This window comes from Pelophylax lessonae, assembly GCF_965119305.1.
Source record: "Pelophylax lessonae genome assembly, chromosome: 3".
Taxonomy (NCBI): Eukaryota; Metazoa; Chordata; class Amphibia; order Anura; family Ranidae; genus Pelophylax; species Pelophylax lessonae.
In genome coordinates, this window is record NC_138770.1 from 349,089,831 (window position 1) to 349,111,249 (window position 21,419).

At 44.9% G+C, this 21,419-nt stretch overlaps 1 protein-coding gene across 1 annotated transcript in view; it reads right to left on the minus strand.

The window, feature by feature from the left end:
* SLC17A5 (solute carrier family 17 member 5) overlaps positions 1-20,055 on the minus strand; it is a 101,001-nt gene extending 80,946 nt beyond the window's left edge. Inside the window, exon 1 of the mRNA XM_082249918.1 lies at positions 19,768-20,055. Within this exon, the coding sequence (XP_082106044.1) occupies positions 19,768-19,873 (106 nt within the window). The 5' untranslated portion in view covers positions 19,874-20,055. The remainder of the gene's footprint in view (positions 1-19,767) is intronic.
* Between the last annotated feature and the right edge of the window lie 1,364 nt (positions 20,056-21,419).

Sequence of the window (21,419 nt, forward strand, 5' to 3'; positions counted from 1 at the left end):
TTTTTCGAAATACTTCAATTTTTTTTCCTGCAGCACTTCTGGCTCCGGTCGCCTAGGCCATTACGCCAAAAGGCAATTCCCATGGACTCCTGGTATACTGGCGTCATCTGTCCCAGGAGTCCATGGGAATCGCCTAATACTGAAGTCTCACGTGATTTCTTTCCAGGATGTCCTGTGATTGACAGATTGCCACAACAGGGCAAGAACTTCTGCTGATGCTGCCGCTGCTACGGCAACCTGTCAGGAAGAAACATCGCCGCGCAGTGGCAATATTGCGCAGGCGGGAGATCAGGAGGTGCATGCTATGTGGGTAGCCAGCCGCATTGAATTCAAGAAAAAAAGACAAGCAGGCTTCAGATGCCCACAACAGCGATGGACCCTGCCTGCTTCCGAGATCAGGTTCGTTTATAATAATTTAAAAAAAAAAATACCACATTACCGACAGTATCCTAATGTTACACAATTAGCATGTAAACAAAAATTGAACTGGGGGACTGGAACTACACTTTAAACAATTCCATTATACATTATATCCATTACAACAAAGCAGACTATACTGTATATTAGAGACAATTAGCCAAAGATTATGACTAACATTTAAGATCTATTGTGTTTTGAATTCTCCACAGTTTCTCAAACCAGACCTGGTTAGTACTCTATGCAACCCAGAACAATTCTGTCTCCATGTCTGAAGTTGGGCAGTATTTTTACATACTGCTGGCAAAGGTACCTGAATCTTTCTTGGTATCAGCCTCCTCAAATCTCCTACACAGCAGCATCTGACTACAACAGGGAGGGACACCACCAAGATCCAAACACTGTTTGTTGGAGTACACATACAATATACTGAAATAAAACACACTGACAGGAGGAAAGAGCAGAGATGTGATATTATAGGGCTCCTTCACTGCCCAGCCACTAGGTGGGGCAGGTCCTAGAATAGTCTGGGTTATCAGATATAGTATTATCAGCTACAGCAGCAGACGAGCCTCAACAAGTGCAGGGCCTCACTATGCTGTCACAAATGGGTGTGTGGATTACAAGACTGGCTAAACAGAATTAAAATACTTTGGCAGCTAAAACTGTGTATATATCAGCTGGGAAATTATCATTTGTTTGGCGTTCACACTAAACTTTCCACAAGAAATGGAAGTCGCTCTCCATATAAAAAGGGACTTAAATACTTTTATATAGAGAGAGGCGCTTCTCTTTCTTGTGGAAAGTTTGAGGACCCCTTGACACTAGAACGCAGTGTGGGAAAGCTGCATTCCTGTATGGCTTGTCGTACTTTATTCCAATCGCACTGCCCCTGCGATCTGCAGCAGGTGTCAGTGAAAAGTTAGAGACACCCGAAATGCAGGTTGAAAACAGTGTTTTTGTCCACATTGGATCTCATGGTGCAAAAGTACCATGTGTTCCGGTAGCAGTGCGTATCAAAAAGTACTGCACACACTACTTTTGTTGCGGTGTAATTTCAGCCCATTCAAAATTAATGGGCTGAAATCGCACAGGAACCACACAGCGTTCCTGTGTGGTTCCAATGCAGTTCCTAGTGTAAATAGTCCCTTAATGTGGAACAAAGGGCAGCCTGTACCTGCTGGGATGCTGTCCCTTGAGTACTTTAAAAACAGCCCAAACAAATTATAGCTTCCCATATAGGAGTGTACTGTAATTATTTGCTGCAAACCATAAATTGACTGTAAACAAGTCCAATAGATGACAATATTTCAGAGTTCAAATTATCAGGTGACTTGACAGGTTTAATACACTCATAAAAATCCTACGTCAGGAACTGAACAGGCACACACACAAAGCATATGTGCTTGCTCAGATTCTTATTTCTATAGATTATCAAACAAAAAACAAGCTACATTCTGCAGGCATAACCATCCCAGACAAATATGTGCATATCCACACACCCAGACAGATCAACATATGAATACCAGAACACAAACTGCTAAATCATTACGCATATACTCAGACCAGCACATGCATAAACCACACTCAACAGAAGGATACATCTGCATCATAGGCATGCGCAGTGAAGGGGCTGGAAAATATTTAATTAACCAGCCCCGTCCTTTGACAGAACACAATGAGTAATCTGTATCGAGCACTCCTGTCTTCATTCTTAAAGCGTTTTTTTGGGGTTAACAAAGGAAGGAAGAAGAATCCTGCTCCCCTAAAGCATGTTATACAACACAGTTCTTGTGCTGTATAATCTCCCCCCCCCCCCCCCTGTATCCCCTGACATACCTGGCTGATCCTGCCAGTTTCTATCCTCCCCTCTGTAAACTGACCACGGTATATCATGGCTGCTGAGCCCTGACACTGTGGTCAGTTATGTGCCTCTGTCATCTGCAGCCCTGCACTGTCCTCCTCCCTCTCCGCCCGTGTGCTCGTGTCAATGCCTGCCCCTCCCCTCCTGCTGTGAAAATACGGTAACTTTTATTATCCTCTATAATCCTCTCTGTGTCCTAATGACAAGTGCTCCTATCTCTGTTTCATAAAAAAATGCTTTCTTTACCGTATTTCAGAGCAATTCCCAGCGATTACGTGACTGGCCTGCTCGCTGTCTCCTCTTGTCCCGATTAACATCAGCGAGGGAATCTTGGCCCCTCCTGCTGCATCTGTCAGACGGGGGAGAGGAGAGAGCCAGCCGGTCACGTGATTGCTGGGAATCGCTCTGAAATACGGTAAAGAAGGCATTTTTTTTAACAACCACTTTAACTGAAGCATAGTAAACTATGTTTACTGCAGGATGCAGAGAAAGGGACTAGGGAATCTCTGTTCTCAGTTTCTTTCCTTTCTCTGACTCATAAGTGAGACACCAGTGGTCTGTTTAGACCCTTATTTCACCAAAGCCCCAAAACAAAAACAAAAAAAAAATTGTAAAAATAACAATAGCTACTCCTGCGGAGCAGAGGACAATACCCAACAGTGATGACTTAGAGGAGGCGGCGACTGTCAGAGGACGTAAGAGAAATAATAAATTTAAAACAAATGTCATAAAAAACTACTGACACCGTCCACTGCTCTACTGATACATTCCACTGCTCTGCTGTTATACAGGCATGTGTGTTTGTGCTCTGAGGTGCACCCCTTAATGCAATAATCTGCGCACACCAATGATCTGCAAACACATACAAACATATGAATGTACACATACAGTACATGTAAGGGAGGATAAAATCACTACTTGCTGAGGGTTACTGATATTACAGTAGATGTGTCTCTGAACTTTGGATTCTACCATATGGGATGGAAAGCATATCATATTTGTGTTGTTGTTATTCCAAAGTAGCATTGATACCTGCAGTGTCAGCTCTTTTGCAGGTGAGTGCTGCAAGACCATAGTCACTGGAAGAGGAACACAAATGCGTTTCAGCAGCACACCAACTTTGCTGGCTATTCATTATTACCCTGAAAATATAACCGGGCTGATATACTAAAACTGGAGAGTGCAAAATCTGGTGCAGCTCTGCATAGAAACCAATCAGCTTCCAGCTTTTTTTTTTTTGTCAAAGCCTAAAGTAATTGTAAAGTCTCGTTTATTTTGTTTAAAAATAACAAAACACTTATCTGCTCTGATGCACTGGATTTGCACTGGCAAGACATATTTATCTATTTTTTGACCAAATACGTCTTGCCAGGGGGATTTAAAGAGTATACCAAATTATATACTCAAATCCAGAATCTATTCACTCTTGGGCATGTCCACCATGAGTGATTTTTGATGCCCTTCTTTCCACATCCCCTGAAGTGTTTAGGGAGGCACCTGGGACATAGGAAGCCATTTTGTAAGGCACCATGTACCATCATAAAAGCACTTTATAATTGGCTTAAATAATAGAAGTGTTTATATAGGAGAGGCCAGAAGGACCATTTCTTTCCTCTCATTAGGATCTAAATCTTAACCACTTAAGCCCCGGAGGATTTGGCTGCTCAAAGACCAGGCCCTATTTTGCGATTCGGCACTGCGTGATTTTAACGGACAATTGCGCGGTCGTGCAACGCTGTACCCAAATTAAATTGACGTCCTTTTTTTCCCCACAAACAGAGCTTTCTTTTGGTGGTAATTGATCAGCTGTGTGATTTTTACTTTTTGCGCTATAAACAAAAAAAGAGCGACAATTTTGAAAAAATATTTTTCACATTTTTTTTTTATATGAAATTCCCCCCCCCCCAAAAAAAAAATGTAAAAATCAAAATTTTTTAACATTTTAGGCTAATTTGTTTTCTGCTACATATGTTTGGTAACAAAAAAAAAAAAAAAAAAAAAATCGCAATAAGCGTATTTTGATTGGTTTGCGCAAAAGTTATTACGTTTACTAAGTAAAAGATTTTTGTCATTTTAATTGTTTTTTTTTTTTTTAACGAGTAATGGCGGTGATCTGCGATTTTTTTTGCGGGACTGCGACATTGCGGCGGACAGATCGGACCCTTGACTGACATTTTTGACACTTTTGGGGGTACCAGTGACATTACTACAGTAATCAGTGCTATACATATGCAGGGAAGGAGTTAACTTTATTGGTGATGCAGGCTTTAAGTGTGTCCCTAGGGGCGTGCTTCTAACTGTAAAGGGGTGTGGCTAGCGATGTAACCACAGAGATGTATGATCTCTGCAGTTAGATCAGGGAGAATGACAGGCGGCTTTGTTTACATTAGCCGCCTGCCTTTCTCCCTCTGCACTGGGAGATCGCGAGTAACCGTCGGACATCGAGTCCGCCAGTCACACGCGCGGACATGTTAGGGAACGAGCCGGGGCGGGAGTGCTCGCCCCCTAGAGGCTCTCAGGCTAGTGACGTAGTACTACGTCACTTTCCCTGTACGGGGCTGACTGCCGCAGTAAATATACTGTGGGCGGTCGGCAAGTGGTTAAGCTCCATACACACTATAGGAAAATCGGAAGAAAAATTCTGTAAGAGGCACGATCGTTTGATTTTTGTATAGTGTGTATACACAACTTTTGACATCAGACTCCGACTCTGCAAATTAATTTTTCTCCTAAGGGAACAGAACAAACAATTTTAGTTTAATGTGTACCACTTCTGTACGATTCTGTTACAAGAAATATCTGATAAAGAAAGACTTTGCTTGATCAGAAACAAAAAAAAAAAAAAAAGCGCCTTTGTCGTACTAGAAGTTTTACGTTATTTCTATCCTCGGTTCTGTTTTGCTGTGAAACAGCAAGGAAAACTGGCCGATCGTTCACCCAATTTTCCTATAGTGTGTACCCCACTTTAGCCCAAATCCGCTCCCACTTTACCACGTATGGCAGTTTATCAGGTTTCAGATAGAGTATATTGGAGAAAGGATTTATGGAACGAAATGCTTCATCAAGTAAACATTTAAAATACCTTATTTTTTTGTGCTTTACCAAAAATGTTTTTAGTTGGTGGCAGGTCTCTTTAAAGCAGAACTATAAGCAAAACTTTTTTTTTTCCATTTAGAATAGAGCAAGCAAGAGTTATAACTAGGGATCGACTGATTATCGGCACCACCGATATTTCGGAATCGGCCCCTGAGGTTACTGATATTGCCGATATTTCGGGAAAGTGCTGTACCGGAGTGATGCCTGCAGCTAGAGGCATCACCCAGGTACCGGCGTCCATAGCCATAGCCGTCCATAACGGTCGGCTGTCTTGTAATGACAACCGATGCTGCTCAACTGTCATTACAAGGAGTGGGCGGGGACGGCCCCCCCCTCCAGCGGCTCGCCCGGGTGTCCGTCCCACCGGGAGACCCGGGCATCCTACCTGCATGGCCGCCGAAGACCCGATCACAGCCACATTTGGCTCTGATCAGGTCTCCAAGTAAAAAAACACGGAAGTGATGTCATTACATCACTTCCGGGTACTCGGCGCCAAATTAAAAAAACGGACAGCATTCAAAACAGCCAAACATGGCGTTTTGAATGCTTTTCAGTGCCGAGGAGGGGGCTTGGGGTCTTTTAGACCCCCAGATCCGTCCACAAGGAGTACCTGTGAAAAAAAAAATAAAAAAAAACATTTTTTTTACATGTCCGTTAATATCAGCCGATACCCGATGACCAAAATATCAGTATCTGCATTAAAAAAAAAAAAAAAAAAACACTATATCAGTCGATCACTAGTTATAACCCATAAGATTTTTTTTGCCATCTGTTTCCCATTACATTTCCTATAGCCAAACAGGAAGGGAGAGGAAATCCCTACAAATCAAGTGAATTCCTTGGGGACTCCCAGGCCACCAGAACTAGTGTCCCCATTGGAATATTTCTCTTTTATTACTTTTCTGGGGACAACCCAAAATTTTAGTTTTTGTTTACTTTCACTTTCAATGATAATGGTAAACAGGAAAAATAGAGAGTGTGAACCTCCTTAACGGGAGAACAGACAGTAATAAAAACTGTATATGGATATGATGAGCGCTATGTAGGTTAAGCTGCTGTGTATATTCTATATCATGTGTGTACATGATGAGAAGTCCAAGAGAAAAGTCCATGTAAAAAGCGATAAGGAAAACTATTGCAGATAGGCAGCCAGCTTGTCAGAGTAAGAAGGAACTCTGTGGGTATGGAAGCAAGAGAGAGCAGTGCCAGTCTAAGTGCAGTATTGGAATAAAATTGTCACACTAATAAAAAAGTACACTCACAGGATTGTACAGTAAAAACAGCATTTAAGATCAGCCTTTTCAATCTGCAGCTGTTGTAATTTTCTGAAATTGCAATGCAATATAGCTACCTGGAGGTGTTCTGTACACAGAATGGATACAGAACGCCCCCCAGAAACATTTTTCTGCTTGTGTGATTGGCTCACCAATTTTCCCAGAAGTCTGCACTAAGATACAAGTCAGATTTTTGGCATCCCTGCAACAAAAATGTCATTTTTGGTGAGATACTCCCAATAGGAACACATCTAAAGGAATGCAGGCCCAGCAGCTTTCCTCCTTATAGCCCTGCAGTTGCCACAGCTTTTTGATAATTATGAAACCACTCCCATTAGACCCACTTAGCAGAGAGGCACAAACAATGATTTCTTCAGAATAACAAAAAGGTAGGAATATGCAACAAAGTTTGTTAGAATCCTTGCAATGTATATAGATCACCCAGAGGGGAATGTTTTTTTCATTCAACAAAAGTGGAGCTTTAATGCTTGAAAAGCCTGCTGGCAACATGAAAGAGTAATACACAGAGAACAGCCTGTGTACGTGCACTTACAGTCAGACAACATAGGTATAAAACGCAGACTAATCCCCATATACACTGCCTATACAAAGCTGCAAAGGCCTGTATATGTATGCAACCATAGGGAGGAAGGATGAACATGCACCCACACAAAATTTACCAGGCTGTGAATGTAAAATAACAGGATAACTTCAATAAATAATAAGCCTGTCTTATACCATAATAGCTGCCATTTACCAGTTTATAACCATATTTACTTAGTCACTAAATACCGTCTCACCCATTAACTGTGTGCCCACCAAACTAGCATGAAAATGAACATATGGAACTAGTACATACCATACCAGTGAAGTGGCCACATAGTACCACACCAGTCTATGCCCACACAATGTGCAAGATGGTGAAATCCACAACCGCTGCCGCTGACAAGACAGCCTGCACTGGATGGTTTGAGCTCTGATAGTTGCATTGTGACAGTTAACGATAATACAATTATGGTGTGCTGGATTTAACAGCAAACCGGAAGAGGATACTAAAAAAGATAGCAAGCAACAGTCTAACTGAATAGATATTTCTGGTTTATGTATTCCACAACTTGAAAAATAAAAAATGCTAATTTTCTGCCAGTTTAAATACAATTTTATATGCTTACAAAAGCACTGTGCTACAGGTTATACCATATACAGAATGGAAATAATCCCATTTTCAGTGTGTGTGTGTGTGTGATACAGATATTATATTGAGTCGATTGATTCTCAAGTCATGCTCGACTTGTAAAACACCCACAGACCAACTTATTCACAATCCAAGGTTTTACAGCATATTCATTTTTATTAGGGGTTCCCTGAGACTGGAAAATTATTTCAAGGTCTCCTCGGTGTTCAAGAGGTTGAGAAAGGTGAACAGACTGTAGACAATATGGGATTCTTTTAAACTGTTATATGATGTGAATAATAAAACTGGATTTCTTTTTAAATATTCATGTGCTGAATTTATGTCCTTAGGTGCCATCGTAGAAAATCCGTAGTGGTTTTTTTTCTGATGTAACCGTTTCCTTGTTTGGGATGATGGCAGTCCAAGGTTTTAGTCCAGTGTCATCCTGCTTCTCTCTCCTTTTAAAAAAATATATATATTTTACGGAAAAGGTTAAAAGAAAAATAGACAACCTAATTCTAATCATGACGCACAAGCTAATGACAGCTCCACAGTACATCTGACAGTTTCCTAATGCAATTATGAACACACGCATGAACTGACTCATTCATAGGAAATACAAACTCATCAGGTGACAGTGAGAATACTCAAAAGGTATATTTAGTGATTCAGGGACCATATACAGCGAGTACAGTCCTTTTACTGCAAATCTGCTTTTATGGAAGGATAATAAATAAAACTGCCAGACAAGGGATTTTGTTCACAAAAAGAAAGAAAAAAGAACCAACCCACTTGCAAAAACAAAGGGCGTCTCTATATTGATCTCACGAAACGTCCAGTGGCAACTCACAGAATCCATAATCGACACAGATGGCCGATACCTATTCCTGAAAGGTATGATAGGTTGCCGACCGGTGACTTTTGCTAATGTATATAGCCCCAATAAAGCTCAAGTAAACTTCTTCAGGGACATTTCCCAAATTCTAGCTGGGTTCCAACCTGGACTGACGGTTTTGGAAGGTGACCTCAACACAGCCTGAAATCCCATACTTGACTCATCCACAGGTTCCTCATCCCTGCCATACAAGGCTCTAAGTCGCATCAAAACGCATATCCAAGAGCTCTTAATACATGACATATGGCGTACTCTACACCCGACTGTCAAAGATTATACCTTCTTCTCTTCGCCTCACAACAAGTACTCTAGAATAGATTACCTGTTCCTATCCAAAAAAGACCTGTACCTCCTAACAAACGTGACCATAGAACCCATGACCCTTCTGGATCATCATCCGATAACACTCACCCTAACTTTTCCTGACGAGATACCACTTACGAAGATCTGGCGCTTGGATTCCTCCTTACTGACCTCGGAAACCGACATCGCCAACATACAGACGGCAATCTGAGAATTCTTCACGGAAAATAACTCACCCGACATACCACCACTAACCCAATGGGAAGCCCATAAATGTGTCATCAGGGGTAGATGGTTAGCGATGACAGCGGCTCGGAAAAAAGAGCATCAGACCAGAATTATTGGAAGAATATGCCTTCAGACAGCAGCATTCAGGGCATATAAACTGTAATGCATCTGGTGCCCCTATCCTTAATGAATTATTCAATTTGGAAGGATTGGGAAAACAAGGATTTCGGGCATATTGGATCGATAAAAATACTCTTTATTAGAATTAAAGATAAAATCACAAGAATCGTAACAAACAAAACATGTGCTGGATGTTAAAAAAGGGCCTCTAAAAGGTCCATATCTTAATGTATATACGGTTCACAGTTAAATGAAATCACAATTTTCATACAGAATAAAGTATATTGACAATATAACGCAATCAAGGAATACTTCACATCAGGAGATTCCCGCTGATGGATACCCGAATAACCGAGGTGCCACCCAGCTGGGTCAACTGATGTTTTGTCATAAATTCACCATATTTGGTCAGCATTAGCTCGACATGTCTCGCTTTACTTCAGAAAGCTTCGTCTGGAGCTGTTACTAAGGTTTTCAGTATATTCTGTATATTGTGTAGTGAAACACAAGTTTCAACATCCTTAATACATAACGAGGGGAGTCATTGTGGGCAGGCAACAGGAGCTCACCACGAGCTTATACTTCGCTATGCCTTATGGTTTATGGCTTTACAGCCACCAGGCAATCATATACCTTTCTGGCTAATGATATTGATTATAAACGGTCAATCTCTTACCGTATTATAGTCATCCAGCTAACTCCATATGAGCCTCCTGTAAGCCCACAATGACTCCCCTCGTTATGTATTAAGGATGTTGAAACTTGTGTTTAACTACACAATATACAGAATATACTGAAAACCTTAGTAACAGCTCCAGACGAAGCTTTCTGAAGTAAAGCGAGACATGTCGAGCTAATGCTGACCAAATATGGTGAATTTATGACAAAACATCAGTTGACCCGGCTGGGCGGCACCTCGGTTATTCGGGTATCCATCAGCGGGAATCTCCTGATGTGAAGTATTCCTTGATTGCGTAACGTTATATTGTCAATATACTTTATTCTGTATGAAAATTGTGATTTCATTTAACTGTGAACCATATATACATTAAGATATGGACCTTTTAGAGGCCCTTTTTTAACATCCAGCACATGTTTTGTTTGTTACGATTCTTGTGATTTTATCTTTAATTCTAATAAAGAGTATTTTTATTGATCCAATATGCCCGAAATCCTGGTTTTCCCAATCCTTCCAAATTGCATCAGACCAGAATTCTAGAATTATTAACTAAAATAAAATCCCTAGAGGCGGCCCACAAACGATCCCAAGCACAAATGACCTATCAAGAGCGGACCCTGACCAGACAACTACTCTTGGAGGAACTTAACCGTAAAACTAGGCGTAAATTTACACTATCCCAAAAAATTTTTTTTTACGAATACGGTAATAAATGTAGCAAGTTTCTAGCAAGGACAATCCAAGTTAAAAGAGCTGACTCCAATATTTATCTTATTAAAGACTCGCAGGGCCGCTCAAGAGTAAAATCTGGTAATATTGCCAAACACTTTGAGAAGTTTTATTCTGAGCTCTATAACCTGCCACAACCCTCTGCTTTACATGAAGGAAAATTCTCTAGAGCCAATGCCATTGACATTTTTTTTGCATAACTATAGTCCGATCTTCCCGCCCCCCCTCCAAGTCCTAGAGGGCTCTGGAGCACCTGCCCATATATAGCACAACCCCCACCCCCCTCCAAGTCCTAGAGGGCTCTGGAACACCTGCCCATATAAAGCACAACCCCCCCCCTCCAAGTCCTAGAGGGCTCTGGAGCACCTGCCCATATATAGCACAACCCACCCCCCCTCCAAGTCCTAGAGGGCTCTGGAGCACCTGCCCATATATAGCACAACCCACCCCCCCTCCAAGTCCTAGAGGGCTCTGGAGCACCTGCCCATATATAGCACAAACCCCCCCCCCCTCCATGTCCTAGAGGGCTCTGGAACACCTGCCCATATATAGCACAACCCCCACCCCCCTCCAAGTCCTAGAGGGCTCTGGAACACCTGCCCATATGTAGCACAACCCCCCCCCCCTCCAAGTCTTAGAGGGCTCTGGAGCACCTGCCCATATAAAGCACAACCCCCCCGCCTCCAAGTCCTAGAGGGCTCTGGAGCACCTGCCCATATATAGCACAACCCACCCCCCCCTCCAAGTCCTAGAGGGCTCTGGAGCACCTGCCCATATATAGCACAACCCACCCCCCCTCCAAGTCCTAGAGGGCTCTGGAGCACCTGCCCATATATAGCACAACCCCCCCCCCCCCTCCAAGTCTTAGAGGGCTCTGGAGCACCTGCCCATATAAAGCACAACCCCCCCCTCCAAGTCCTAGAGGGCTCTGGAGCACCTGCCCATATATAGCACAACCCACCCCCCCTCCCTCCAAGTCCTAGAGGGCTCTGGAGCACCTGCCCATATATAGCACAACCCACCCCCCCCCTCCAAGTCCTAGAGGGCTCTGGAGCACCTGCCCATATATAGCACAACCCCCCCCCCCCTCCAAGTCCTAGAGGGCTCTGGAACACCTTCCCATATATAGCACAACCCCCATCCCCCTCCAAGTCCTAGAGGGCTCTGGAACACCTGTTGTGCTATATATGGGCAGGTGCTCCAGAGCCCTCTAGGACTTGAAGGGGGGGGGGGGTTGTGCTATATATGGGCAGGTGCTCCAGAGCCCTCTAGGACTTGGAGGGGGGGGGGTTGTGCTATATATGGGCAGGTGCTCCAGAGCCCTCTAGGACTTGAAGGGGGTGGGTGGGGTGCTATATATGGGCAGGTGCTCGAGATCCCTCTAGGACTTGGAGGTGGGGGGGGTTGTCCTATACATGGGCAGGTGCTCCAGAGCCCTCTAGGACTTGGAAGGGGGGTGGGGGTTGTGCTATATATGGGCAGGTGCTCCAGAGCCCTCTAAGACTTGGAGGGGGGGGGGGGTTGTGCTACATATGGGCAGGTGTTCCAGAGCCCTCTAGGGCTCCAAGTCCTAGAGGGCACTATCCCAAAAAATTTTTTTTTACGAATACGGTAATAAATTTTTTTTTACGAATACGGTAATAAATGTAGCAAGTTTCTAGCAAGGGTGGGTTGTGCCCATATATAGCACAACCCACCCCCCCTCCAAGTCCTAGAGGGCTCTGGAGCACCTGCCCATATATAGCACAACCCCCCCCCCCCTCCAAGTCCTAGAGGGCTCTGGAACACCTTCCCATATATAGCACAACCCCCACCCCCCTCCAAGTCCTAGAGGGCTCTGGAGCACCTGCCCATATATAGCACAACCCCCCCCCCCCCAAGTCCTAGAGGGCTCTGAAGCACCTGCCCATATATAGCACCCCCCCCCCTTCAAGTCCTAGAGGGCTCTGGAGCACCTGCCCATATATAGCACAACCCCCCCCCCCCCCCCCCCAAGTCCTAGAGGGCTCTGAAGCACCTGCCCATATATAGCACCCCCCCCCCCCTTCAAGTCCTAGAGGGCTCTGGAGCACCTGCCCATATATAGCACCCAACCCCCCCCCCCCCTTCAAGTCCTAGAGGGCTCTGGAGCACCTGCATAAACACTTTGTGTGCCTGGATGGGTGTGTTCAATCACTGTAAGGCTCTTCATATGGATGTAATAATTCCACAGGATAAACGCTGTTGCATCATAACTAGAATTACAGCAAACTCGGCAGGAAAACTGCACCACAATGTTCTCTTGTAAAGGCAGACTTGATTTCCTTCAGTAAACAACCTGAAAGAAATATTTGTGTTCCACTGAACAGGAAGTTGACTAAAAAGGATACGCTCTCACCGGCAAGGACATATATACTGTAGATCTATACTGTAGATCCAGATGTCAATATAGATTTTAGGTTGGAGGTTTCAAGAGGGGGGCCAAAACTTTAACAGCAACACCTAAAACACCAGCTTGACACTGGACTTTTCTATAACCATTGGCCAAGTAGAGGTGGTGCCAGTAACAAGACAGAATATTTGCATCTTACCTGCCCCAAGAGGAGTTTGGAATATCCCTACGGTCTTCAACTGATTGGGGCATATCACTGACACAAAAAAAAAAACAAAAACCAGTACAGAGTTGAAAGACGCCCACATTTATTATTGTTTGTGTAGCCTGTATGTATTACAGTAATATAGGAAGCTTCAATTTAATCTAAGAGCCGGTTCACACTGAGGCGACACGACTCCTTACTACTTCGGGGGCGACTTGTGCATTACCATGCACGACGACTTCGGAGCGACTTGCAGGGACTTCACATAATGGAAGTCTATGCAAGTCGCTCCGAGGTCGCCCCGAAGTAGTACAGGACCCTTTTTCTAAGTCGGAGCGACTTGTGTCGCTCTTATTAGAACGGGTCCTGTAGCGGTCAATGGACCGCGAGGGAGCGCGACTTGTCAGGCTGAGAAGTCGCCTGACAAGTCGCTCTAATGTGAACCGACTCTTAATTCATTGAGAAACACTGTAATAATCATGTAACAGCATTGAGAGAGTTCTTCATAAAACATCACTAATGCTTGCAGAAGAGGTCAGTTGCAAATCTTTGATCTACTTTGAGAGGGAGACCCAATTTTTTTAGGCCCGTCTCTTGAAAGACACACCAGCTGCTAGTAACCCAATAATGTCAGAAAGTAAAAATCTTAATGCCTGAATTCAGTTTTGTAACTTTGGTAGTTAAACTGTACATATTGCAACTACTTTGTGCAGCCAAATTAATTTTATTATCTATTTCGGGATATTGGGTATTAATTTGGTGAACAACAGTAATGATAGCGCTATTGTTTCATTCTCAAAGAAAAACCAGCCAAAAGTAGTAAAAAAAACAAAAACAACTGTATATTTCATGACAATTTTGACCCACTGCCAAAAAAAAAAAAAAAGAAAAAAAACAACCTTGAAACTCTGTTACCAACATTCACTGCAATACTAATACTATATATGTGTAGACTCGTTGTTTGTGCCCATAGCAGGGACAAAAAACATACTGACACTACAAAAAAAGAAAGAAAAAAAATGTATTTATATATTTTGTACCTTTCTAAAATATACTGACCATGACCTGGATCAAGCCCTGATATAGCCCTTTTTTATATATTTTTTTCTTTTCATCTTTGGCCAGGTGAAAAAGCGAATGTATTTTTTTTCTCCATTCCGAGGAGAGAATACAGGGGGTGCATTTTACTAATTGATCACTGTGACAGCCGATTATAGGCTAATGCAGTGATCACTATAGAGATCAAATCTTCCCAGCTCCTCTCCTGATTGTTAGTATGAGACCCAGAGCCACCAGGGATAGCTTGGTCTACATGCCGGTAGATCCCTAGGAAGCGCACTTCCAGCACCAATGTTGGTGCACATATATGCCATGCTTTGGAAGAAGGCCTACTTCTGTGACGCTGCATATATGGGTTTCACCAACTGTTAAGAAATTGGGCTTGAGTCAATCTAGTTTTTAGGTCTGTATTTACTAGACATACACACTGTTTTACTAAACACAGTAAACAATTCATAAATATAAAAGGATTTCCAGAACACCATGGGTCAGCTAAAAAGCACAGCAAACACAGCCTGCATAGATGTCCATTTGTCAGTCTCACTGAAATGTTAGACTTAGGACGTCCAATAAAGGATAAGTTACTGTTTCAGCATAAGCTCCTGAGGCCTGTGAAAACAGGCTTGTTTAAATAGGCTGTAAAAAGGTAAAGGAAAACATGTTAAAAGGAGTTGTGGGCTCCACCTGCTGGCTAGTAAATGAAGTTAAAGGAGATGTTGTACATCCCCTATGGATCACAGAAATGCAGTTTCTTCTGCACTTCTGTGACCCCGTTTTCAGCAGAGAGCGGTCTGAAGTCCGTTCTCTGATGACGTCACAGATGTCGGGTCCAGGCACCGCGTCACCGTGACCACGCAGTCAGGATCCCCCAGGTGCCTCTGAGCGAGCCACTGAGAGCCTGAGCTGGCTGCTCCCCGCCCAGCGCTTCAGTGAGCGGGGGGGGGGGGGGGGGGGGCAAGCAGAGAGCTGCTGACTGACAGCATCTCTCTGCTCAAGGAGCTGACCAATGCTGCATCCACCTAGGTAAGTATAACTGCGGAAAAAAAAATGAATCTCATGCATCTCCTTTAATCCAGGCCAAACTGGAAAAGCATGACATTCAAAAGACTGTTAGTCTCGATTCACACTAGCTAGCGCGACTTGTGAGGCGACTTGTCAGCCTGACAAGTTGCGCTCCCTCGCGGTCCATTGACTGCTACAGGTCCCATTCTAATAGGAGCGACACAAGTCGTTCCGACTTAGAAAAAGTCGGTCCTGTACTACTTCGGGGCGACCTCGGAGCGACTTGCATAGACTTCCATTATGTGAAGTCCCTGCAAGTCGCTCCGAAGTCATGGTGCATGGCAATGCACAAGTTGCCCCCGAAGTAGTACAGAGTCGTGTCGCCCTAGTGTGAACCGACTCTTAGCCCCCGTTCACACTGGGGCGACCTGTGAGGCGACCTGGTCGCCTCACAGGTCGCCGCAGGTCGCCTCCCATAGGGAAGCTGCGGACCCGTTCTGATAGGAGCGACACAAGTCGCTCCGACTCAGAAAAAGGGTCCGGAGCTTCTTTGGGGCGACCAGGAGGCTACCGCCATAGACTTCAATGTTACGAAGTCCGTGGCGGCCGCTCCGAGGTAGCGGCGCGCTGCGCGCACCGCGACCTCGAAGTAGCGTCGCCCCAGTGTGAATGGGGGCTCAAACACAATATGTTATATTATTAACATAACATACAATATTGTGGGAAAGAGACAGAAGGATTTGAGGCAGCCTACATCCACAGAAGATCTGTGGTTAGTTCTCCAAGATGTTTGGAACAACCTACCTGCTGAGCTCCTTCAAAAACTGTGTGCAAATTTACCCAGAAGAATTGATGCCGATTTGAAGGCAAAGAGTGGTAATGCCAAATATTGATGTGGATTTCTTTTCTGTGCATTTACTTTCCATTCTGGTTATTGATAAAAATAAACCATCAAGCCCCGGTTCACACTGATGCGATGCAGGAAATGCACAAGATTATCTGTGTTTCCCCTGCATCGCACTGCTTGGCATTAATGCGGAGTCAATGCGATCTGATGCGATTTGATGGCTCAAATCACACCGCACAGACATCGCATGTGATGTGTAACGGAATGTGTTGTGATTCCTGTGTGAATCACTAGCAGTGTTTTCCATGCACCAGTGTGAACCTAGGCTGACACTTCTATTTCTGAAAGCATTCTTTACAGCATTTTTTCACACCTGACGAAAACCTTTACACAGTACAGTACATGCCAAAGCATCTCTAAGATATGCTCGGGCTTCTCTAATCATAGCCATATGACTACAATGAGGATATTCAACAAGAGGCAACACAGGTTGAATGCAGTATTTTTTCTCCTGCATATTCCACAATGAAAAATAGCATGGTTAAGAATAATTGCTTCCATTTTAGAACTTGCTGAGTGACATACTGTACATACCATTCATTGTAGATTCGAAATGCTCAGAAGGAACAGCCACAGTCTAAATTATGAACTAAAGCAGTGTCTGTTGGTATTCTTATCACACTGGGATAACATCCTTCTCTGTGAGCATGTGATATCATGTCAGTTTTTTTATGTGACTTTATTTACTGACTTTTTTTTTTTTTAACCTCCAGCTTGCAGCTAGAAGATGTTCACATGTACTAGATGGTGCTGGGATCACCATACCTACACTGAAAGAGGTGGTGGGCAACACACACCATTGATGCTCGCCTATCAGAGGGAAGTCCACAAGTGACTGGTTGTCTAGCTGTGGACACTATCTGCTAGTACAGGGGTATCAAACTCCATTTCAACGCGGGCCGCATTAGCATTATGGTTGCCCTCAAAGGGCCGGTTATATCTGTAGGATTAGATGTCCAGAGCACCCCCTGGGGGGGGGGCAAAGGGGAGCCTTTCTAAGCGCTGCACAGAGGAGTGCCGGATCTGGCAAAGGAGTTCTGTCCTCTCTGCTGTCGACTACAGAGCCAAGGTGGAGGCAGAGACAAGGGGGGTGCCACAGCTGCAGGAGAGGTGCGAGGGCCACATGAAATGGCCTGGAGGGCCGCATTCGGCCCGCGGGCCTTGTGTTTGACACCTGTGTGCTAGTACCTCAAACCTGTTAGGCCCCTTTCACACGGGCTTTCCAATCAGGTCCACTTATCAGTTTTTCCGGCAGACCTGATCGGATGCTCCATGCACCTCTATGGAGCAGCGGATGTCAGCGGTGACATCTCTGCTGCTATCCTATCCTGTCCATGAAATCCAGACAGATGGAAACCCTATTTTCCATCCGTCTGGAGGATCGGATGAAAACGGACAGGTGATCCGTTTTCATCAGATCTCCAATAGAGGAGAGCGGGACCTGACAGCTCTGTCTCTGCAAAGTAAGAGAAGACGGAGCTGTCATCTGTCTGCTCGGGAGTGGGGGAATCAGCGGATCGATCCCCACTGAGCAAAACTGAGTCTGCTGGGTGGAAGGCCCGTGTGAAAGGACCCTTATAAATCAGACTGGGCAGCTGTCATGAGTATAGGTACTGTTGCACATAAAAATAGGAGGACCAAAGTGGGAATTTACAATTTCTAAACTCAAATGTTACTTTTTCCGTCACAGGTGGCTTCTATAAAGGAAATTCTCTACCAAACATTAAAGTGCTTATAAAGACTCAAGGTTTTTTAGCTTTATACATTGTATGCATGAAGATAAAAACCTTTCTGTGTGAAGCAGCCCCCTTCCTCCTAATGGGCCATACACACTATAAGATTTTCTGAAGACTTTTTCCTTTAGACTTACCAAAACCAGATAATATGAGGTCAAACCTAAACACTTTCAATTTGTATGCAATCCGGCAGGCCCTTACACTACACATAGAAAAGGTAAATCTGAAGGAAAAGGTCTTCAGAAAATCTTATAGTGTGTATGGCCGTTTAGGCCCCTTTCACACAGGTGGACCGTTCAGATCCGCCTGTCCATTTTTTTGGCGGATCTGAACGGTCCCCCCATGCATCCCTATGGGGCATCGGATGTCAGCGGAGACATGTCTGCTGACTTCCGATCCGTCAAATCTGGACGGATGAAAACCCTATTTATCCATCCGTCCAGCGGATTGGATGGGAACGGACCGACGGTCCGTTCCCATCCGATTCCCCCATAGAGATGTATGGGGACCTGACAGCTATGTCTCCGCACACAGCGCAGAGACACAGTTGTCATCCTCCTGCTCAGCGGGGATCGGTGAATCGATCCCCCGCTGAGATAAACTCTGACGGACGGACAGAGTGAAAGGGGCCTAAAATTTACCTGAGCTTCATCTCAATCCAGTGATGTACATGAGTGCCTTCGCTCTCCTGAGCCTCTCCCTCCTCATTGGCTGAGACAGCAGTGGAAGCCTTTGGCTCCTGCTACTGTCAATTACAGCTAGTAAGGAGAGAAAGGGGGTAGAGCCGATCTACACTCCATGTGTGAATGGACACACAGAGCTGCAGTTTAGGAGTCAGCCTGCTTGGGTGCCCCCATAGAAAGCTGCTTGCTATGGGGGCACTCTACAGGAGGGAGGGACCAGGAGCACAGGAGAGGGACCTGAGAAGAGGATTGGGACTGCTCTGTGCAAAACCAAGGTAGGTATGACATAATAAAAAAATAAAATAAAATCTACCTTTAATTTATATGACCAACACACACATGGAACACTATATAAAATGTATGTGTATATATAGGGAGAGAGAGAGAGAGAGACACACGTTAGGGATGTGTTGGGATGCTAGTCCAAGCCCACCAGGAAGATATGACATTTCTGGGCCAGTCATTAACAGTGGAGGCATGGCCTGTCCTGCATGTCGCCATTTGGGGCCGACAATGCCCGGCCCGGCCACAGACGATTGGTCCAGTACAATGACCTCTTCCTCTCTCAGGTAGATCCAGACTGGGATCTAAACACACCTAAAGCTCATCCCTAAAACAAATGGACCATTTCCATGCAGAACACTGCCTACATGGAGTTTGTATGCTCTCCCAGTTTGTATGGGTTTCCATTTACACTCCAGACAAGCTGGTTTATGCCTATACTGTCCCTAGTATGTGAGTTAGGGATGGGTAGGGACTGATGTGTATGTACTATATGTAAAGCACTACATAAACTAACAGTGCTATAGAAGTAGCTGTAATAAAGACACATGTAGAACCCCAATGAGAAGTGAGTGACTAGAGAGGGATGAGATCCCATACATAGGTCTACCTGTACAGGGGGCTTAGTGATAGACAGTGCTGTCACATGATCGCCTATTAGGCTCCTCCCCCATGGCTGTATACAGTACGGCCGCCTGTAATGTGGGGCAGTGGGCACAGCTGTGTCTCCTATAGGTCGGTACCTTTGTCAGGGGGAGAATTCTGGATATTGCCCCGGACCGCATCGTGCTCCGTCAGCAGAGGGCTCCGGTCCTCCTCCTCCTCGCTGTCACTTCCCCAGCTCCTCATTGTGGACTGTGAGCGCTGTTTACATCCGAGGATAAGCCGGGTCCCGTGCTAGGAAGCCCCATCCCCGAGTCACACACCGCAGACTCCTCCCACAGTCTGGGGAGCCTGTCCCTCCCTCTCTCCTTCTCCTGTGTGTGCCTCCTTCCGCTACACTTCCTCCTCACCGAGCTTCATTGTATACTATAGACATCGGCGGAGCACTACGAGGGAGCTGCACAGCTAACCACCGCCATGATAATCGTACGGAATTGACGTTCTTTCTTCTGTGCAGTGGGGAATCATCATTACTGGCTACTTCTATATAGATGCGCCCTCTAGTGGAGTCACTGCGCTAATACTACTTCTATACAGACGCGCCCTCTAGTGGAGTCACTGCACTAATACTACTTCTATACAGACGCACCCTCTAGTGGAGTCTCTGCACTAATATTACTATACAGACGCGCCCTCTAGTGGAGTCACTGCGCTAACACTGGTTCTTTACAGACACGCCCTCTAGTGGAGTCACTGCGCTAACACAGTTTCTATACAGACACGCCCTCTAGTGGAGTCACTGCACTAATACTGCTTCTATACAGACTCGCCCTCTAGTGGAGTCACTGCACTAACACTGCTTCTATACAGACACGCCCTCTAATGGAGTCATTGCACTAACACTGCTTCTATACAGACACGCCCTCTAGTGGAGTCATTGCACTAACACTGCTTCTATACAGACGCACCCTCTAGTGGAGTCACAGCACTAACACTGCTTCTATACAGACGCGCCCTCTAGTGGAGTCACTGCGCTAACACTACTTCTATACAGACGCACCCTCTAGTGGAGTCACTGCGCTAATACTACTTCTATACAGACGCGCCCTCTAATGGAGTCACTGCGCTAATACTACTTCTATACAGACGCGCCCTCTAGTGGAGTCACTGCGCTAATACTACTTCTATACAGACGCGCCCTCTAATGGAGTCACTGCGCTAATACTACTTCTATACAGACGCACCCTCTAGTGGAGTTACTGCACTAACACTGCTTCTATAAAAACCATCCCTCTAGTGGAGTCACTGCGCTAAAACTGCTTCTATACAGACCTTCCCTCTAGTGGAGTCACTGCGCTAATACTACTTCTATACATACGCGGCCTCTAGTGGAGTCACTGCACTAGCACTGCTTCTATATAGACACGCCCTCTAGTGAAGTCACTGCGCTAATACTACTTTTTTACAGACGCGCCCTCAAGTGGAGTCACTGCGCTAATACTACTTCTATACAGACGCGCCCTCTAGTGGAGTCACTGCACTAATACTACTTCTATACAGACGCACCCTCTAGTGGAGTCTCTGCACTAATATTACTATACAGACGCGCCCTCTAGTGGAGTCACTGCGCTAACACTGCTTCTTTACAGACACGCCCTCTAGTGGAGTCACTGCGCTAACACAGTTTCTATACAGACACGCCCTCTAGTGGAGTCACTGCACTAATACTGCTTCTATACAGACACGCCCTCTAGTGGAGTCACTGCGCTAATACTACTTCAATATAGAAGCG